This window comes from Danio rerio, chromosome 5 (genome assembly GCF_049306965.1).
Source record: "Danio rerio strain Tuebingen ecotype United States chromosome 5, GRCz12tu, whole genome shotgun sequence".
NCBI lineage: Eukaryota > Metazoa > Chordata > Actinopteri > Cypriniformes > Danionidae > Danio > Danio rerio.
The window spans coordinates 8,542,501-8,562,893 of NC_133180.1; the positions used below are offsets into that span (position 1 = coordinate 8,542,501).

At 38.8% G+C, this 20,393-nt stretch overlaps 1 protein-coding gene across 4 annotated transcripts in view; it reads right to left on the reverse strand.

The window, feature by feature from the left end:
• Window positions 1-20,393, reverse strand: part of opn4xb (opsin 4xb) — a 60,833-nt gene that overhangs the window by 21,539 nt on the left and 18,901 nt on the right. For 3 of the 4 annotated variants that reach the window (XR_012406021.1, XM_073950657.1, NM_001258223.1), the window contains 4 exon segments: window positions 16,307-16,440; window positions 12,999-13,202; window positions 8,832-9,003; window positions 3,048-3,203 (listed from right to left, as the gene is read on the reverse strand). Coding sequence is in view for 3 of the 4 variants with exons in the window: in XM_073950657.1 (XP_073806758.1) it covers window positions 3,048-3,203; window positions 8,832-9,003; window positions 12,999-13,202; window positions 16,307-16,440 (666 nt within the window). In the remaining variant the exon portion in view is untranslated. 4 annotated transcript variants of the gene reach the window in all.

The window sequence follows — 20,393 nt, forward strand, 5'->3', positions numbered from 1 at the left end:
CTCTCGGCCTTGGTAAAGTAATGTGTGTGGAAACAAACAATGCTCCACTTTCATGGCCCCAGAGCCAACAATCACCGGAGCAAACGACCCCTCTCGCTTTTTCGGCCTCTTTGCAAACTATCCTCGGTGCAGAAGATCCAGTGTCACCACTATAAAGTCTATCAGACGTTGTGTTTATGTCATGTGACTCCTTGGTTCTGTTTTGCCGCTGTGTGTTGATATTCATTAGCTCCATCTGTTTTCTCACTCTTGTTTGTAATCTGTTCAGCCTTGTCCTGTCCCTACAGAAAAATCCAGCTTAAACCAGCCTATGCCTGTTGGCTGGTTTTAGCTGGTCAACCAGCCTGGTTTTAGAGGGGTTTTGGCTATTTCCAGGCTGGTTTCCAGCCATTTCCAGCCTGGGGTCCGTTCTTCGTACCTCGCTTAAATGACCTAAGATTATTTGGCAGATCCCGGATCTTTTAATCTTGATAACTGATCTCTCACTAATTTGGTTCTTCAAACGAGTTCGCGGATCAGATTAGAATGTCTGGATAAACTGATCTGAGATCGCTGCGTGTGTTGTGAAGGACAGATCTATCGATCCTCGAAATCATGATCAGCAATGCAACGATTGGCTGACGGCACAGCAGCGTAATGACATCATCTGATTAATATTCAATTATCCATGTGAGCAAAATTACGTCAAATTAGCAGTAAACGGCTTGTTAAATATGACACGCAATAACTTTCCACATTTGTTGTGAGCTGCAGGCTTTACACTTTCATGTGTCAATTTATCATGTATTTCAATGCAAATCAATGTATTTAGTTCCACATTTAGAAAATATTTTCTTTATTATAGTAGCCATTTTTTAATCGGTGTAAAGAATAACTGGTTGTTTACAAAAGTGTTTTCATATTGGTAAAGGCGTCTGCAACTTTTGTGAAGCATCAAATCACTATTAACTATCAAAACATGTTTATGACTGCTGAAATGTATTATTGCTTTAAAAAAGTCACATATTGTGCATTTCTATTATACACAATTTGTACTAAAGCGATCTAAAAAGTTCATATCAATAAGCTTTCTCTTTGCACCACCAGGTGGCAATCTTTGTTGCCTACTTTTATTTCGAGGGTGCAGATTGCATACGTTTTATTAAAATGTATAACTTAATTTATTTTATTAATGACTATAACTTTATATATGTAGTTAAAAAATATGTACCATTTCCCTAAGTTTATATAATTACTACTGTAAGAAAATATCAGAATTCGGAACATACTTTCTGTATTATCTTTGCTTGAACTGAGCCGATCTAATCCTGTTTATATGAATTGAACCTGCTCCCGATCAGGTTTGACCTAGCAGAACTGTTGCTATGACAACAACTCTTGGATCAGCTTTGAAGAACGAAACGATCCTGGATCATGTCAAATCGTCAATATCCAAATCCAGCTAACTGAGTAATCCACGTACGAAGAACGGACCCTTGGTCTTAGCTGGTCAGGCTGGGAGTGTCATGACTGTGTTTGTCCACAAGATGCCACTGTAGTTCGCTAGCTACTCCCAGCGAACTACAGTGGCTTAAGAACTACATTTCCATGCATTATTTCGCGCACACACCCGGCCTGTCATCTACACTGATTTGCAACCACAGCTGTCTCCGTTCTCCGTTGATTACCTGCACTATATATTCAGTCATTCATCCTCTGTTTTTCAGTTGGTCGTTGTCGTCTTTATTGGTATGTGTTCCTGAACTTGCTCTGTAGCTTGTGTTAGTTGTCAAAGTCTAGTTCGAGTTTTATACTGTTTGAGTCCTCTTTTGTTTGTTACTTTGTACTTTGTATTTTTTGTATTTTTTGTCACTTTCACTGCACAATCGTCATTAAAATCTGCCCTTGGATTCTACACCCCGTTTTTGTTCTTGTTTTCAACCTGTACCGTGACAGGGAGATGACCAGCTAAAACCAGCTTGACCAGCCTGGCCAGACTGGGAGTCCAGCCAAAACCAGCTATGTCCATCTGAAACCAGGCTAGTCAAGTTGGTTTTAGCTGGATTTAGCTGGTCGTTTTCCAGCCTGAACAGCTAAGACCAAGCTGGAAATGGCTGAAAACCAGCCTGGAAATGGCCAAAACCCCTCTAAAACCAGGCTGTTCAACCAGCCTAGGCTGGTTTAAGCTGGATTTTTCAGCAGGGATGTATTAATACCCCTGTTTTGGTTTAGTTAGTTGTCCGCTATTGTATTGTCTACATCCTCTGTGATGTCTGTGTGTTTGAGTCTTGATTGCCTGTGGTGAGACACCGACTGTGACGCTTGCTGCTCAAGACACTTTTTTGGATTGTTATCAACATTAATAATAATAATAATAATAATAAAAATTCCTTACATTTATATACCACTTTTCTGTGCACTCAAAGTGCTTTACACATAGGCGGGAATCTCCTCATCCACCACCAGTGTGCAGCATCCACCTGGATGACACGAAGGCAGCCATTTGGCGCCAGACCACACACCCAACACCAGCTGATTGGTGGAGAGGAGACCGAGTGATGAAGCCAATTATGATATGGGGAGGGTTAGGAGGCCTTAATGGACAGAGGCCAGTGGGCAGAATTGGCCAGGATGCCGGGGTTAAACCCCTACTCTTTTCGAAGAACATCCAGAGATTTTTAACAACCACAGAGCGTCGGGACCTCGATTTAACGTCTCATCCGAAAGACACTAAAAACAAACACTAATCAAACCATGATCATTCTTTCTTTTAAATGTTGTGATGATTAAAAGTAAAAAGAGATTTGATTTGACACCGAGCTCTTTCATCAAATCTAAATCTCTTGACTCTCACTTTTCATCAATAGCATGCCTTTATGCTGAATAAAAGTATTAATATTTTTCAAGTGGTACGAGCGGTAGATTGATGCATGCGATGTTAGCGAAATGCTTTAAATCTCTAATTCCAAGTATGAGCAATACATTTAATGAAGCTGCCTAAGCCTACGTGACCAGCATGTAAATGTGAAGTCCTCAAAAAAATGCATGAATGCAGATTTGCTACTCACCCTGCCCAGGCCACGAGGGTCACGCAGGCATATGGAGCCCAGGACAAAACATACACCACAATGACCACAGCCGCTATTTTAGCCAGTTTCCATTCACTCCTCATGGACTGCTGCTTCACAAAGCTGGACTTCTGAGAGCTCAGCATTTCCAGATCTCTACACACATATAAATACAAACACATACAGTTGAAGGCAGAGTTATTAGCCCCCCTGAATTATTAGACCGCTTGTTTATTTTTTCCCCAATTTCTGTTTAACGGAGAGAAGATTTTTTCAACACATTTCTAAACATAATAGTTTTAGTAACTCCTTTCTAATAACTGATTTATTTTATCTCTGCCATGATGACAGTAAATAATGTTTCACTAGATATTTTTTAAGACACTTCTTAAAGTGACATTTAAAGGCTTAACTAGGTTAATTAGGTTAACTAGGCATGTTAGGGTAATTAAGCAAGTCATTGTATAATGATTTTTTGTTCTGTAGACAGTCGAGTAAAAATCTAGCTTAAAAGGGCTAATAATTTTGTCCCTAAAATGGTGTTTTAAAAAAATAAAACTGCTTTTATTCTAGCCGAAATAAAACAAATAAGACTTTCTCCAGAGGAAAAAATATTATCAGAAATACTGTGAAAATTTCCCTGCTCTGTTAAACATCATTTGGGAAATATTTAAAAACAAAGAAAAAAATTCAAAGGGGGCAAATAATTCTGACTTCAACTGTATATTTATAGTATAGGTCAGACCTCAGGAATAATTATCTTTACTGACGCTTTTGGAAGAAATCAGTAACACTTTACAATATGGTTGTATTGGTTAATGTTAGTTAATGGATTTACTAACATGAACAAAACATTTATTACTGTATTTGTTCATGTGTGTTAAGCTTAGTTATAGGAATAAAGTAGGGCTGTCAAATGATTAAAAAAAAATTACATAATTAATCACACTTTTTTGTAATTAATCATGAGTAATCACAAAACGTAATTAATCATGATTAATCATCATGAAATGCCATGTTTATTACAGAAGTAAAAAAACAGTGCCATTTTGAATTTCAAAACAATCAATGCCAATAACAAAAATGCTTTCCCTGTTGGATTCTAAGTGGACTACAAATACACACACGCACGCACGCACCGACAACGCGTGCCGTGCCGGTGAGCAAGAGTGATCCCTTCAGATTTATCAACAAACACGATCGTGTCGGCGCCTCTGGTGTAGTGGTTAGAGCGTCGACACATGCACTCTGGTGCTCACGGCGACCTGAGTTTGAGTCCGCTTTGTGGTCCTATGCCAATCCTTTCCCTCTCTCCACTACCCATGCTTTTCTGTCAATATTCTCTACTTTCCCATCCAATAAAGGTAAACCCCCACAAGCACAATCGCGTTTGTAACGGAGGCCAGCTAGTGAGTGCTGTGCAGGTAAACCTCACTCCTCTGACCTCTAAAGGTGCTCTAGTGACAGACGCTTGAGGCCATGGTCTTTAGCCTCCTTGGTAGAGCACCTGACTCCCATGCGGAAGGTCGCCGGTTTGATACCAGCTCGGAGCGGGTTGGGTGGCGTAGGACCGGCGGGGTTACACGTTCATCAAATTTGCTTAAACTAAGCGTTCTAAACTCTGGCTGTATTTCACAAGCAAAGATTTTCACACACCGACGTGAAGCAGACGCTTTACAAAAGGGGGGAAAATGTCAAACTTGATGAAACATTTGAGGGGCTCATGGACGCAGATGCCGTTGACAGCTTGCAAATTCATTTGGCACATTCATTCACATGGACACCAATACTCAGCTTTGATGATTAAGATGATACCGATTAAAAGTCTACCATGTAAGCAGCGATTTCCTTAAATGATCACGCGAGTCCCAAAATGCGGAGGTTTTTCTTTCCGTTTGCCATGCGGTACCAAATTCCATTAAGTGAAGTTCATGTATAAACTCATTTCGAGAGGATCACGTGCTTATGATTGCTAGCGGCTGGATCTGCATTATCCCATTCACAATGCTAATCAGACGACTCCTAAACTACTATAAATACCCTGGGTTTCATTCCACTGCTATCTTCGTTTTGAAGAGTCCCCCCTTCAACCCCTACTCCTCCTCCTTCCTAGATTGGTGACACGGTGGCCCAGCGGTTAGTACTGTTGCCTCACAGCAAGAACGTCTCTGGTTCCAGGCTTTACCAAATCAGCAGACATTTCTGTGTGGAGTTTGCACTTTCTCCCCGTGCTCACGTGGGTTTCCCCCGGGTTCCCCGGTTTCCTACCACCGTCCAAAAACATACAAATTAGGTTAATTGACTAATTCAAATCGGCACCATAGACATGCTCCTAGTATATAGTTAGCTCCAAGAGCAATCACTTACTGCCCATTGGTTACTACAGCAGAGGAGTTCTCGAGATCTACCTGAGCTCAAACTCCCCTCCTGCCTTGCAATGGGAGGGAGCCCCGGGCTCAAGGATCTCATGAGCTCAGGGCTCTCTCCCGGGACAGCATGCCAAACAAGCTTTTATAATCAATCATCAGCTAAGTGTGAACTCTTGAAAACATCCTGAATGAAAATATGCTGAATGAGAGTGAACTGCTGAACTGCAGTTAAAGACTAAAGATTAAAAATGAAACACCCGAAACTGCATGAAACTCTGGAGGAAACGCTGGATAGCCTGGTGATGCCACATTAATTGTTTTATACTGAAACTGGCCTTCTAATAGCGCGTCCTTGGTCTTATCCATATTTCTTTGCACTTTAAACACACGCAGGACCAGAGCAAGCTGAACTGGCGCTCTAGGCAAACGGCAATCACCGCATTTTATTGGTATGAAGGTTGAGGACCGTGAGGGAGGGGGTGGGTGTAGCGGATGAATGTGAGGACCGGGGGGTTCGCTCACTATTCTGCTGCCCAAGGTAGCCGTCTAGGGCACCTCTATGGATGCGCCGGCCCTGAACACACGTCGGCCACAACAAGAAATAAAAAAACTGCAACTGCGTTATTTGCGTTATTTTTTTAACGCGTTAAATATTTCAAATGGATCACATGCGTTAAAGCGCTAATTTTGACAGCCCTAAAATAAAGTTGTAAATTGTTAGTTCATGTTCACTCACAGTGCATTAACTAACACTAACAAGTGGATAAGTACAGGGGTGGCCAACCCTGTTCCTGGAGAGCCACCTTCCTGCAGATTTCAGTTGCAACCCATTTCAAACACACCTGCCTGTAATTATCACGTGGTGTTCAGGTCCTTATTAATTAGTTCAGGTGTGTTTGATATGGGTAGCAACTGAAATCGAAGGTGGCTCTCCAGAAACAGGGTTGTCCACCCTTGAATTAGTAAATATTGAACTATTATTAATAAATGCTGTACTTGTATTGTTCATTATTAGCTTGTGCAAGTAAATACATTAACTAATGAAACCTTATTGTAAAGTGACCGAAATATCTTTTATTTAAGACGAAACCTTATATAGTTTATTATGCGCCTGTCAGAGATGGATAATTTATTTTATTGCACATTATCAATTGGTCTGTACACTTCAAATACTACACATATTTTTAAAGGTCATATCATCAAAAACCGTTTAGCTTTTTCCACTGCACTGAGCTATAAATCTAAACTTCATCAATTCTTACATATATACATCAAACATTACATATTTACTGTATATTCTAATAGTTTTACAAAGAGATATGTAATTCTACATACAGTAGGGGTATTATACACTGTATTTACACACAGTAGTAAATTTTCCCCGATAGCAACCACAAAAATCCATATATGCAAAGAAAACAAATCTAATTAGTTTACAAATGAAGTTATGTGTATTAAAATTAAATGACACAGGGAAAGGCAGTGAAAGCCCAGACATTATCTAAAATCTCTCAGTAGTTCTTCAGCAACCCTCTGCCCTTCATCATTGTAAATGAATTTCAGCTGCTTCAGTACAACATCTACATTAGCAGGATGATGAAGATGAACCCAGGGTGGACATTTCGGCAAAACAATGATCCAAAACACAGCCAAGGAAACTCTCAAATTAAGTTGTGGAATGGCCCAGCCAATCGCCTGACATGAATCCAATAGAAAATAGAAATTAAAGATCAGATTTGAATGACGAGACCCACAGAACCTTCAAGATTTTGACACTCTGTTGAAGTCTTTAAGAAACTCATACCTGAGCAACGCATGTGACTTCATTCTCCATATGAGAGGCGTCTTTAAGCTGCATCACCAAAAAAGCCTTTTATATAAAGTATTAAATACATTTCCATAGTTCAGGACTTTCTCCTTGTGTCATTTCATTATTATTACACGGATCTCATTTTCAGACTTATTTGTTTTGTTTTATTTTTATGTTTGTATTGTTTGAGTTTTTACCAAAATCTGGTTCAATTCCATGTCAACAGCTCCTTTAGACTTAGTATTCCCAGGAAATAACATGACACATTCAATACAACAAAGGTATTCCTATTCGATTGAGATCTGGGGACTGTGGACACTATTTGAGTACAGCGAACTCATTGTCATGGTGTGTTATCCTGCTGGAAGTAACCGTTAGAAGATGTGAACTCTTAGGTAATAAAGGGATAAACATGGTCAGCAACAATACTCTGGTAGTCTGTGGCACTGACACGGTGCTCAATTGGCAAAAATGGGCCCAAAGATTGCCAAAAAAATCCCCCACACAATTACACCACCACCACCAGCCTGAACTGCTGATACAAGGCAGGATGGACCCATACTTTCATGTTGTTGACGTTAAATTCCGCCCTTACATCCTGAATGTTGCAGATGAAATCGAGACTCATCAGACCAGGCAACGTTTCTCCAACCTTTCATTGTCCAATTTTGTTGAGCCTGTGTTAATTGCAGCCTCAGTTTTCTGTTCTAAGCTGACAGGAGTGGCATCCAGTGTGGTCTTCTGCTGCTGTAGCCCATCCGCCTCAAGGTTGGACGTGTTGTGTTTTCAGAGATGCTCTTCTGCAGACCTCAGTTGTATCAAGTGGTTATTTTAGTTACTGTTGCCTTTCTATCAACTGGAACCAGTCTGGCCATTCTCCTCTGACCTCTGGCATCAACAAGGCATTCTCGCCCACAGAACTGCCGCTCACTGGATATTTTTCTCTTTTTCCAATCATTCTCTGTAAACCCTAGAGATGGTTGTGCGTGAAAATCCCAGCAGATCAGCAGTTTCTGAAATACTCAAACCAACCCGTCTGGCACCAACAACCATGCCACAATCACTTAATCCCCTTTCTTCCCCATTCTGATGCTCAGTTTGAACTGCAGCAGATTGTCTTGACCATGTCTACATGCCTAAATGCTTTGAGTTACTGCCATGTGATCGGCTAATTAGAAATTTGCATTAACGGGCAGTTGGACAGGTGTACATATTAAAAAAGGCCAGTGAGTAAATTTGTGTGTATTTGTGAGTGTATTTGTGCGTCTTTGATAAAGAACTTTTATCTTATAAACACCCCCCTTAAGTACAGTGTTTCTCATTTTTGTTTAATTTCAGCTTTACTTCATTTTAAGGGTCTAGAGCAGGGATCACCAAACTTGTTCCTGGAGGGCCGGTGTCCTGCAGACTATAACTCCAACCCTAATCAAACACACCTGAACAAGCAAATCAAGGTCTTTCTAGGTATACTTGAAACAATCAGGCAGGTATGTTGAGGCAAGTTGGAGCTAAATCCTGCAGGGACACTGGCCCTGCAGGACCGAGATTGGTGACCCCTGGTCTAGAGCATCATTGTTTCCACAATAGCATTGCTTTTCAACAGACCTGCTGGCCTGCCGCACGGAGAGGAACATGAACAGGTAACAGTAGAGGATGATGCTCAGTGGGATGAAGAAGACGAAACAGCAGAGCATCATGGTGTAGCTCTTGTTGGCAGGAGATGGAGAGACGTAGTCCCATGTGCAAGACGTCATCAGACCTTCAGGGATGTAGGAACCTGCAAAAGCAGTTTAATCTACTTACTTTAATGAGTAAAACCAGCAGATTCAATTAACATTGACAGCTAATTTATACAGAGCTATTATAAACAACTCAAGTTGACCCATGTGCAATTTTAAAACAATGACAAAACTGTTTCAATTATTAAAAAGTACACTGTAAACGATAACAGTTTCCATATTTCGTGATTCACAAGTGTTTTTGGTTTGTTTACGGTTGTGAATTGCATTATGGGATGTTGATCTGTGCTCTGTCGACTTTTGATGTTTAAAATTCAACTCTTCAGTTTAAGAAAGTGGCTTTTATTGACATTTTAGTAGCTTGAAATAATATAATGCATAGGAAATCATATTTAGAGATGAATAAGTCTGTAAAATAACAGGAAGGCAATTCATAAGGTTTTTGTGCTATAATATACAACAGCAACCCAGACAATATGGGGTATGTTCCCCTCACTTTTAGAGACAGACCATTTAGAAATTTAGGAAGAGGTAAATAATAATTATATGTATGTAAACTTTTGGATCTCATTGTAACGACGGGGAGTGACACTGACAACAGAAGGTAGGATCCAAATTCAGGTTTAATCGTAGTCAGGCCCGCAGTGGTCAAAACAGGGGCAAACAGATGTATAAGGGCAATCCAGAGTCGAAGTCAAATGAACAGGCAGATGGTCAGAGGCAGGCGGCAAACAGAATCAAATAAATAAACAATGCAAGGATCAAAACACGGCAAAGGCAGACAAAGAAAACGAGTTGAAATGTCCCTAACAGTAAACAAGACTCGGCAACATGTGTGCGGAAAAGAGGGGTTTAAATAGTCCAAATAATCATTGTGTGAGTGGCTTCAGCTGTGAGAGTGCAATCAGTGTGGATCTGGAACCGGTTCTGTGTGTGTTGCATGACTGGGTGTTGTAGTCCATAACATGGCAGATATGTAGTTCCATGAGTGTGAATGTTTGTGTGTGAATGTTTACCAGCGACATCTGGTGGTTGTTCGCTGGTGAACATGACACTCATACAGCTTTTCCCCCCAACTTTTAAAATGTCCGTTACACCCATGCAAGGCATCCCTGCTGAAAAATCCAGCTTAAACCAGCCTAGAGGGGTTTTGGCCACTACCAGGCTAGTTTCCAGCCTGGTCTTAGCTGGTTAGGCTGGGAGATGACCAGCTAAAACCAGCTTGACCAGCCTAGCAGGCTGGGAGCCCAGCCAAAACCAGCTATGTCCAGCTTAAACCAGGCTGGTCAAGCTGGTTTTAGCTGGATTTAGCTGGTCATTTTCCAGCCTGACCAGCTAAGACCAGGCTGGAAATGGCTGGAAACCAGCCTGGAAGTGGCCAAAACCCCTTTAAAACCAGCCTGGTCGACCAGCTAAAACCAGCCAACCAGCCTAGGCTGGTTTAAGCTGGATTTTTTAGCAGGGATTTTAACTTAAGATAAAAAAGACATCCTTTACTTAAAGAATAGTTCACCCAACAATGAAAATGTACTATTTACTCACCCTCAAGTTCTTTCAAACTTTTATGAGCTTAATTTTTAATTTTATTTTATTTGTTAAACACAAAATAAGATTGTTCAGCTATTTTCAGTTTCGTCAGTTTACTGGTTAATTCATAGAAATTTGTATGGGTTAAGTCGTACAAAAATGTCTGATTTTTAAAAACAGCCGTGACACCCCACCCAACCCTAAACCCAACCGTCATTATGGAATGAGCAAATCGTACTAAACTGTACATCACATGAATTAGACATTGATGGCCTACGCACACTATGCTGTCCCTGCCCAGGCCCGTTTCCCGGATCGTTTGAGAAGTATGAGAGCGCTGAATCGGGCTCAGGCATGGTTCACTTAGTCGGCCCTGGCCCGATTAGAAGAGGTGTGCCTGAGCATTGTTCACTTGGGCTTTGGCGCGGTACGCTTGATGTGTGTAAGTGCAAAATACGCCAAAGCCCGAAACTGAAAGCGAGACGTGACTTTAAGGGACTGTTTCATATGGATTCATTAACCATACTTACTGTTCAGTGAACGCAAACTGCCGTAGTTTATTAATTACGCAAACCCCTCACTGCACCACAGCTGCGCACCTTCAGCAACCTCATAATTCCTGCAGCACGAGGACTTTATGATTGTTTATGAGCGTCAAAAGTGGCGGATCTGTTCGGTGACATATCTGACTGCGTGTCACTGCATCTCTAAGGACTAAAGCGATATAACAAGAAAAATCTCCACTGTGCTTAGCGAGAGAGCTCGCTGAACAGTGCAGCATCGATGACGTAAGCGTGCCCAGGCCCGAATGTAATGTTAGTGCGGGCCGCTGAGGGAGACGGGAGGGGGTACAAGCGTGATTTGGCCCAGTTCGAGGCAACTGTAAATAGTGTGAGTACTCCCGAAGAGCCCTATCATACGACCAGTGCAATAATGCACAAGACATGTTTGGCCTGATCTATTGCTATTTCAGACCAGCACAACTCAGGATTAAATAGCAAATCCATTTGTGCCACTTTGTGGGCTCATATGTCCAATAGTATCTGGATGCAGCCTTTATGATGCAAGCTGAGATTGCATCACTGAGCGATGCAATGTCAGACACAATGCACTCAATGGAGTGAGTGACGTCACGGTGACGGGTAGGGTTAGGGGTCCACTTTTGTCAATATAAGGATGGAAAAATCCACTTTGCACTGTGGCGCATGGTCTAAAAGGGTTGAGTTTATTTTCTTAATGAGTTATAGGTGTGTTTTGAGAATAAACCAATCAGAGTCTCATCTCCCATTCCCTTTAAGAGTCAGTTGTGAAACAATAGTTCATTTAGAGAGTTATATCCAAATACACATGCTGTGCCCCATATGGTCTAAAACCTGACAAGTGGACAAATCTAAGCTTGTTTTTAATAAAAAAAATATAAATATGCATATAATAAATAATACTGCTAATAATAATAACATTATACAAAAGCAAATAGTTGTGAATAAACTGAAAAAGCCCCCCGAGATGAAGAAGGCATGAAAGTATGGTTTTTATATTTATGTAAGCTAGAAAATAATATGTTTTATAATATTTTAATCCTTTATATTTATATCCTATATATATCCTTATTATATCCAATATATATCCTTAATATTTTAATTCTTTTTCATATGTAAAGATTTTTGCGTATTGCTCTACATCTTGTGTGTATTAAGCAGTGTGTAAGCGAGACGCACAACTAACGCGCTCTGCGCTGGACAATAGACCGGCTTTGTTCTGGTCTATTGAATAATCTATTATAGTTTCTCAAAATAGCAACACGCAGCAGTGCGCCTCAACACACCTCCCTTTTTAGACCAGAACGCCTATGGGCGCACATATGAGCGCAAATGCATTTGCTATTTAAACAGCGTAGTGTAAAACGTCAAAACGACTCTTGCGCCAAGCTGAAACTAGCAAACAACAATTGCGTCGCGTCTTGCGCCGGGTGTATGATGAATTGCTTTGAGATATCGCTGAGTATAAAAGCTAAAAACCTGTAACCATTTCAACTCTATATTATCTTTGTCATGATGACAGTGCATAATATTTTACTGGATATTTTTCAAGATACTATTCAGCTTAAAGTGACATTTAAAGGCTTAACTAGGTTAATTAAGCAAATTGTGGTAAAACAATGGTTTGTTCTGTAGACAATTAAATAAATATATTGCTTAAAGGGGCTAATAATGTTGACCTTAATGTTTTTTTCTTTTTTTTTTTTTTTTATAAAAACTGCTTTTATTCTAGCTGAAACTAGACAAATCAGACTTTCTCCGGAAGAAAAAACAATATAGAAACAACTGTGAAAAAATCCTTGCTCTCATCATTTGATAGATATTGAAATAAAAAAATTAATAAATACATAAATAAATACATAAATAAATAAATAAATAAATAAATAAATAAATAAATAAATAAATAAACAAATGAATAAATGGAATAATTTTGACTTCAACTGTATATTAAATTATGTGAATCTTACTCCAGCCAATCAGAGGAGCCAGACTCCAGGCCAGCGAGTAGAGCCAGATGCAAAGGATGGCCAGACCGGTTCTGCGCTTGGAGTTCCACTGGATGGTCTGCAGTGGTTTGGTGATAACCAGGTAGCGATCAATAGAAATGGCCAACAGGTTTATCATCGAGGTGATGCCGAACAGCGCACCACAGAATGCATAGATTTTACATCCTGAAAACACACACAGAGAAAAGATGACCCATTCCAGAAGAGCAGGTACATTTCAAGCATTTTCCATTTCTTTTCCTTAAACTACAATGAAATACAACAATCATATAACTTACTTTATACTGAATCCATAATTAATTCTAAACAATGTATGAAGGGTGGCACTGTGGCGCAGTGGGTAGCACTGTCGCCTCACAGCAACAAGGTCGCTGGTTTGAGCCTCAGCTGGGTCAGTTGGCATTTCAGTGTGGAGTTTGCATGTTCTCCCTCTGGCAGAGACAGTCAAACGTTTGTATAGTGGGAGGCAAAGTAGCGGTAAACACATTCAAAACATTATTTTTAGACATAACTTGATATAATTTGTGCTATTCTTACAAAAATATATTTTGTTTTGGAAAAATAATAGAAGGCTTATTTAAGAGACACAAAAAGCTCCTACAAGGAGGTTCTTGTCCACCTTTCTTCTCACGAAAAATAATAAACACAATCCCTTTCATGTGAATCATGCCTCTGAGAATTACGTCTGCCATCAAAACATTTAAATCAGATTAAATTTACTACGCTTTTTACATTTATAGCAAACACTTTAAGATCTGTTTTGACAATTACGTGCCACTGTATGATTTGATGATCTGATTTGATCAACGTTGTCCAGCAGCAGACACACACACACACACACATGCCCATCCACATAAATAAACATAATCATAAACGTGTGTGCATATTCATTCATTCATCTGCCTTCTGCTTAGTCTCTATTTCAGAAGTTGGCACAGCGGAATGAACCGCCAACTATTCCAGCATATGTTTTACGCAGTGGATGCCCTTCTAGCCACAACTCAGTACTGGGAAACACCCATACACTCTCGCATTCATTCATTCATTCATCCATTCTACTTCAGCTTAGTCTGTTTTTCAAAGGTTGCCACAGCTGAATGAACCAACAACTATTTCAGCATATGTTCTGCAGTGAATACCCTTCCAGCTGCAACCTAGAAAATCACCCATACATAATCATTCACACACACACACACACACACACACACACACACACACACTCTCATACACTATGGCCATTTTAGTTCATCCAATTCACCTATAGTGCATGTATCAGGACTGTGTGTGTGTGTGTGCGTATGTGCGTATAGTAATATGCACCAGGCTTAGTGTGCTTGACAAATATAAAAAAAATTGTCAAGAATTTGCCTCAGAATCAATTTTGCAAGATTTACAACTTACAAAATGTATAAACCTTCTAAATAACATGCGGGAAATTATTTGTCTTAGAATTTGCTTAATGATTCTATTCAGTGTATTAAAGAAATAAACATCCCAGGCTCATTCTGAAAACGTACCGCTATAAAAATTTCTGGATAGCGTGAAATACGCCCCAGGAGGTTAATTTTTTCCATTTTTTGTTTTTCGCTAATTTACCAAAGGCCACTGTGCACACTTTTTCAGATCTCAAATTTCAAATCTCCACAAGTGCCATTCATACCAGGGGCCTCATGTATCAACGTTGCGTACGCACAAAAACTTTGCGTAGGTTTCAAGGTTTCACGCTTAGAATTGCTCACGTTTGGATTTACTAACAATGAAGTGAACGTGGGAATGTGCGCAGCTCCACTCCAGCTTTATGGCTGGCGTACGCACATTTTTTGTGTGTCTGTTTTATTTCCATTGGCGACTCCTAGAGGCAGTTGTGTAAAATTCCTTTCTACAAAGTGTCTTTGAGCCTTGCAATGGCAGCTGTATGAGACGGGTTCATCTAGTAGGTATGTAAGGTTTCCATACCATACATTTGACCAGCCAAACATTAAGGCGCAATTTGCAGCGGTCGCCGGTTTCCCCAATGTAATCGGAGCGATCTACTGCACACAGATTGCTATAAAGACACAATCTGAAGATGAATTTGCATGCGTGAATCAGAAACATTTCCATTCAATAAATGTGCAAATAAAATATGATGCACAAACTTATTGATGATTCCTACTTGTCTTTCTCGTGATAATTAGTTGGCAAAATCTGATATGTAGCGGGGGAAAAAAAAAGAAAGAGTTCATCAGACGCTGGATTCCAATCGAGTTCATGCTCGAACATGTCAAAACATGTTGACATGCGTTTTTTCAGCTGCGCCACTGAGACCGTTAAGGGTACTGCAACATTTTACACCTATAAATTACACTATTTCTTTTTAATCCACTCAGTGCGATGTTCAGACCCAACTGTGTTAACCGCATCAGCTAAACTCTCCCACTCTATTTTTTTCTTTTGTTGTTAATTCCGGAGAACAAACTTGCAAATAACACCGCTTTTCTCCGGTCTAGCCCCAAAAGCAGCACCTCCAATTCACATTCTGTTCAAAGTTTCTGTTTTTGCTTGCTTTTTCGTTGGGTTTTGCCAAAGTAGAGTCATTAGCATATTCATACGGGGGAGGAGGCAGGGAGGGGTTTTGCGCTCGTGCATGTTGCGCTCAGTTTCATGTTCATTCGGATGTACAAAAGAATATGTGTGGGATTCGGCGTACGCAGTGTTTCATACATCTGAATTTTTTTCTGGGTACGCACATTTACAGCTTTGTGCGTACGCAATGTTTTAGTATGATTTCCACGCAAGTCTTCGTACATGAGGCCCCTGCTCTTCTTACGTAAATCCAACAGAGGCCGCTGTCGACTGACTGACCAACTGACTGACCGAACCTCCCACCTACCCCTTCCCTAAACCCAACTGATAGTGTTTTCAAAAGCACTGACTGACCAGCTCATCATCTTCCCTAAACCCAACTGATAGTGTTTTAAAAAGCAATCCAGAAAAAGAAAAGCCCTCGTCTGATTTTTACTATGTTTTCTTTTTTTTATTTTTTTTTTATTTTACCACATCCCTTATGTTTATTTTATTTTTATTTTTTTGGCTTATGTTTTTGTATTACTCACTTTCTGGAAACGATCTTTGCCGGACTCAAACCCTGTCGTCGTGGTTCGTTATAAAGACAAAATGCAGCCATGCGTACTTCTGGCTACATAATTCACCAACTCCAGAAATGTATATAGGAGTATGCTTTTAGAATGAGCCCATGTTGCAACTAAACCAAAGATTAAGATACTTACCCAGTTCTCCAAACATCCACTCCTTATACAGGCAGTTGATGAAGAAGATTGGAGACTGTGTGATGGCCATGAGGAAATCACTAACCGCCAGGTTCATGATGAAATAATTAGGCAGGCTCCGCAACTTTTTGTTACTGCAAAAAAAAAAGAAAAAAGAAAAGTTAAAACAGACAGTACATCGCTTATGAACAATCATGCTTTGACGCTTTTACTTACACAGTAAATGACAATATAAGATATTATGAAGAATGTTTGGGCTTTTGTTATATGGACAAAAGGTATGTCAATGATAATCATAACCAGCAGTCTTCAAAATATCTTCTTTTGGGTTTTTTAGAATTAAAAGAATTGCAGAGGTAAGCTTTCAAATATATTTTTTACGTTTCTAAATAAAAACAAATGGACAAAATATAGATTTTAAACAATATTTGGATGATGTAATACATAATTTTATGTTATCTATACAGAATTTTTTCCATATTTAATATATTTTTAAAAATATTAAAGCATTTAAAATAGATTTGCTTATTAAAATTAAATGTAGAATTTTCTAAGAAAATACAGTAACTTGTGACACTGGGAAAAAACACATAATAAAAAAATTATAAAAGCTTTTACTTTAAAACAGACTTTTTACACAGCAATTCTTCACTTAACCTGCTTTTAAAAATCTTTATTTAAATATTTTTATCTTTAAACTCTTAGGCCCAATCCCAATTCTACCCTTTAGCCCTTCCCCTTACCCCTCGTTTTGTGCGTGCCTGTGAAGGGGTTGCAGTGTCCCAATTCTCTTTAGCTTGAAGGCGTAGGGCTAAGGGCAAGGGGTGTGCACCCCTTCAAACCAAGATTTTTCAGAACCACACTCGAAACCAAGGGGTAAGAAAAATTTCCCAGAATACACTAGCCACAGCTGCACCCGGAAGTAAGGAGATCCACTAATTAGTATTATTTGTCATTATTACGAATTTTTACAACAAACAAACACATGTTTTAATATATATATATATATGTATATATATATATTGGATTTGAACCAACATTCTTGCTGTGAAGTGATAGTGCTAACCACTGAGCCACCGTGTTGCCCATTTTCTAGACAATAATATGTCAAAATTAAGTGATTTGTTTTTAAAAACAAGGTAAATAAACTGCAAGTTGGATAAGTCAAATAATTTCGTTTTCAGTTTGACATGTTGACTTCACTTATGCCACTGGCAAATTTATTTTCATTTTCTAAGAAAAAACTAAACTTTTCTACTTATTATATGCTTTACTTGTCTGGAAAATGCTTCATGATTTTAAAATTTGTAGATCTTTTGACAAGAAACGAGACAAAAACTCTTCAAAGCATTTCTTTGCAGTGTAATCAGTAATGTGTGTGATAAAAAGCAACCATACAGTAATTTCACATACATATGCAGTGTACATTATTAACTGTGTTTAATAATCCATAAATCAAAGCCTTCCTCTGTAAATGCAAAATAATAATCTAAAAAAAATAAAAGTAAAAGAATAAAATAAGCCCAGCTTGGTCAGTTGTCATTTCTGTGTGGAGTTAGCATGTTCTCTTTGTGTTGGTGTTGGTTTCCTCTAGGTGCACCTGTTACCCCCACAGTCCAAAGATATGCAGTATAGGCGAATTGAATAAACTAAATTGGCCATAGTGTATATGTGTGAATGAGTGCGTATGGGTGTATTGGGTTACAGCAAGAAGGTTGCTGGTTTGAGCCTCGGCTGGGTCAGTTGGCGCTTCTGTGTGGATTTTTCGTGTTCTCTCTGAATTCGCGTGGGTTTCCTCCGGGTGCTCCGGTTTCCCCCTCAAGTTCAAAAACATGCGGTACAGGTGAATTGGGTAAGCTAAATTGTCTATAGTGTATGTGTGTGAATGAGCGTGTATGGATGTTTGTGATGGATTGCAGCTGGAAGGGCATCCGCTGCGTAGAACATTTGCTAGATAAGTTATTGGTTGCTGTGGCAACCCCAGATTAATAAAGGGACTCAGCCGAAAAGAACATGAGTGAATGAATGGGTTGCAGCTGGAAGGGCATCCACTCTGTGAAACATTTGCTGGAATAGTTGGCAGTTCATTCTGCTGTGGAGACCTCTGATGAATAAAGGGACTAAGCCCAAGGAAAATTAATGAATGAAGAAAATAAAAAGGAAGTTACATGAGGTAAATAAGGGTTATTTGCTAAAGCTGCCATCAAACAGATCAAACACCCCATTGACTCTCATTCTATTGATATCCTGCAGTTCTAGGGATTCCCGGGATTCCTGGAAAAGAAGTCAATTTCCTTCCACTCTCCACAAAAGCCCATGATTACAATAATTGCATCCACTTATGTAAATGCATTAGACTGGTTATTTATATCTCATTCACAGTATTCCTAATTTCCAGCACATCTGGCCTATATTCAATACATTAGAAGCGTTTTTTGCAAATGAGGATTATGGCTATCCAGTGGTGGTAACTTTAATCTGAGTGAATGGGGATACAGAAGAAAAGAAAACAGAAGCTTTATACTAGCATTTCACTGTTTGCTCTAGTTTTACCACACTGACCCAATTCACTACAACAATTGAAGTCCATAACGTTTTCTTGGAGGGATTATCTAATAGCTGAGAGGCATGATCTCGCAAAAAACTGAAAGCAACATTTTTACTTCTTTTTGACTTATTTTTAAATATATTCTCTTTTAAAATGTTAAGACATAAAAACCAAACATGTTTAACTAATGTGTCATTCTATAATGTATTTTATTTTTATATAATAATAATAATAATAATAATAATAATAATAATAGCAATAATAATAATAATATTATTAATAATAATAATAATAATAATAGTAATAATATTAACAATAATTGTAATAATATTCATATTATTAATACTACTACTAATAATATTAAGAATAATAATAATAGTAATAATATTAATATTAATAGTAATAATATTCATATTAATAGTAGTAGTAGTAGTAATAATAATAATAATAATAATAATAATAATAATAATACAATGCAAAACCCAGGCTCATTACTAATACATACCCCCATCTACATTTCTGGAGATCACAAAATACATCCCAGAAGCTACATTTTTTGCAGTTTTTGTTTTCGCAAATCCACCAGAGGCCGCTGTGTAGGCTTTGTAAAATCTCAAATTTCTTTTGCAAGTGCCAATCTTGCCTGCTCTTCTCGCGTAAATCCACCAGAGGCCGCTGACGACTGACTGACTGACTGACCGACCAACCAATACCCCCACCAACCCCCTTCCCTAAACCCAACCAATAGTGTTTTCAAAAGCACTGATTCACCTGATCATTATAAAAAGTAATTCATTTAAAATGTAAATAAATAAAAGAAAATATTCTGCAACAAAAGAGTAAAAGAGAAAACTAGAGAAAAAAAACCTGGAAAATATTTTTATTAATATTTCTAAATTATAAATATTTACTGAAGTTTGTCCTGCGCTTTCTAAATTATAAATATTAAAATATGAATACTAACATAGGCAATGCGGTGGTGCAGTAGGTTGTGCTGTCGCCTCACAGCAAGAAGGTAACTGGTTCGAGCCTCAGCTGGCGTTTTTGTGTGGAGTTTGCATGTTCTCTCCGCGTTCGTGTAGGTTTCCTCCGGGTTCTCAGGTTTCCCCCACAGTCCAAAGACATGCGGTAAAGGTGAAGTGGGTAGGCTAAATTTTCCGTAGTGTAAAAGTGTGAATGAGTGTGTATGGATGTCATCACAGATATGGGTTGCAGCTGGAAGGGCATCTACTGCCTAAAACATATGCTGGATAATTCGGCGGTTTATTTCACTGTGGCGACCCCTGATTAATAAAAGGACTAAGCCGAAAAGAAAATTAATAAATAAACTGACTAAAACAATAAAAATGTATGTATTATTATTGTTGATATTACATCAAAGTTTTCTTTTAAATGAGGGACATTTTGCTAATTGTTTCATAATTAATGTACATGCAGCTTTTACAACATCATATTAACATGTGACCCTGAACCACAAAACCAACCTTAAGCGTACATTTTTTGGAAATTGAGATTTAAAAAATTAGATATAGGACATTT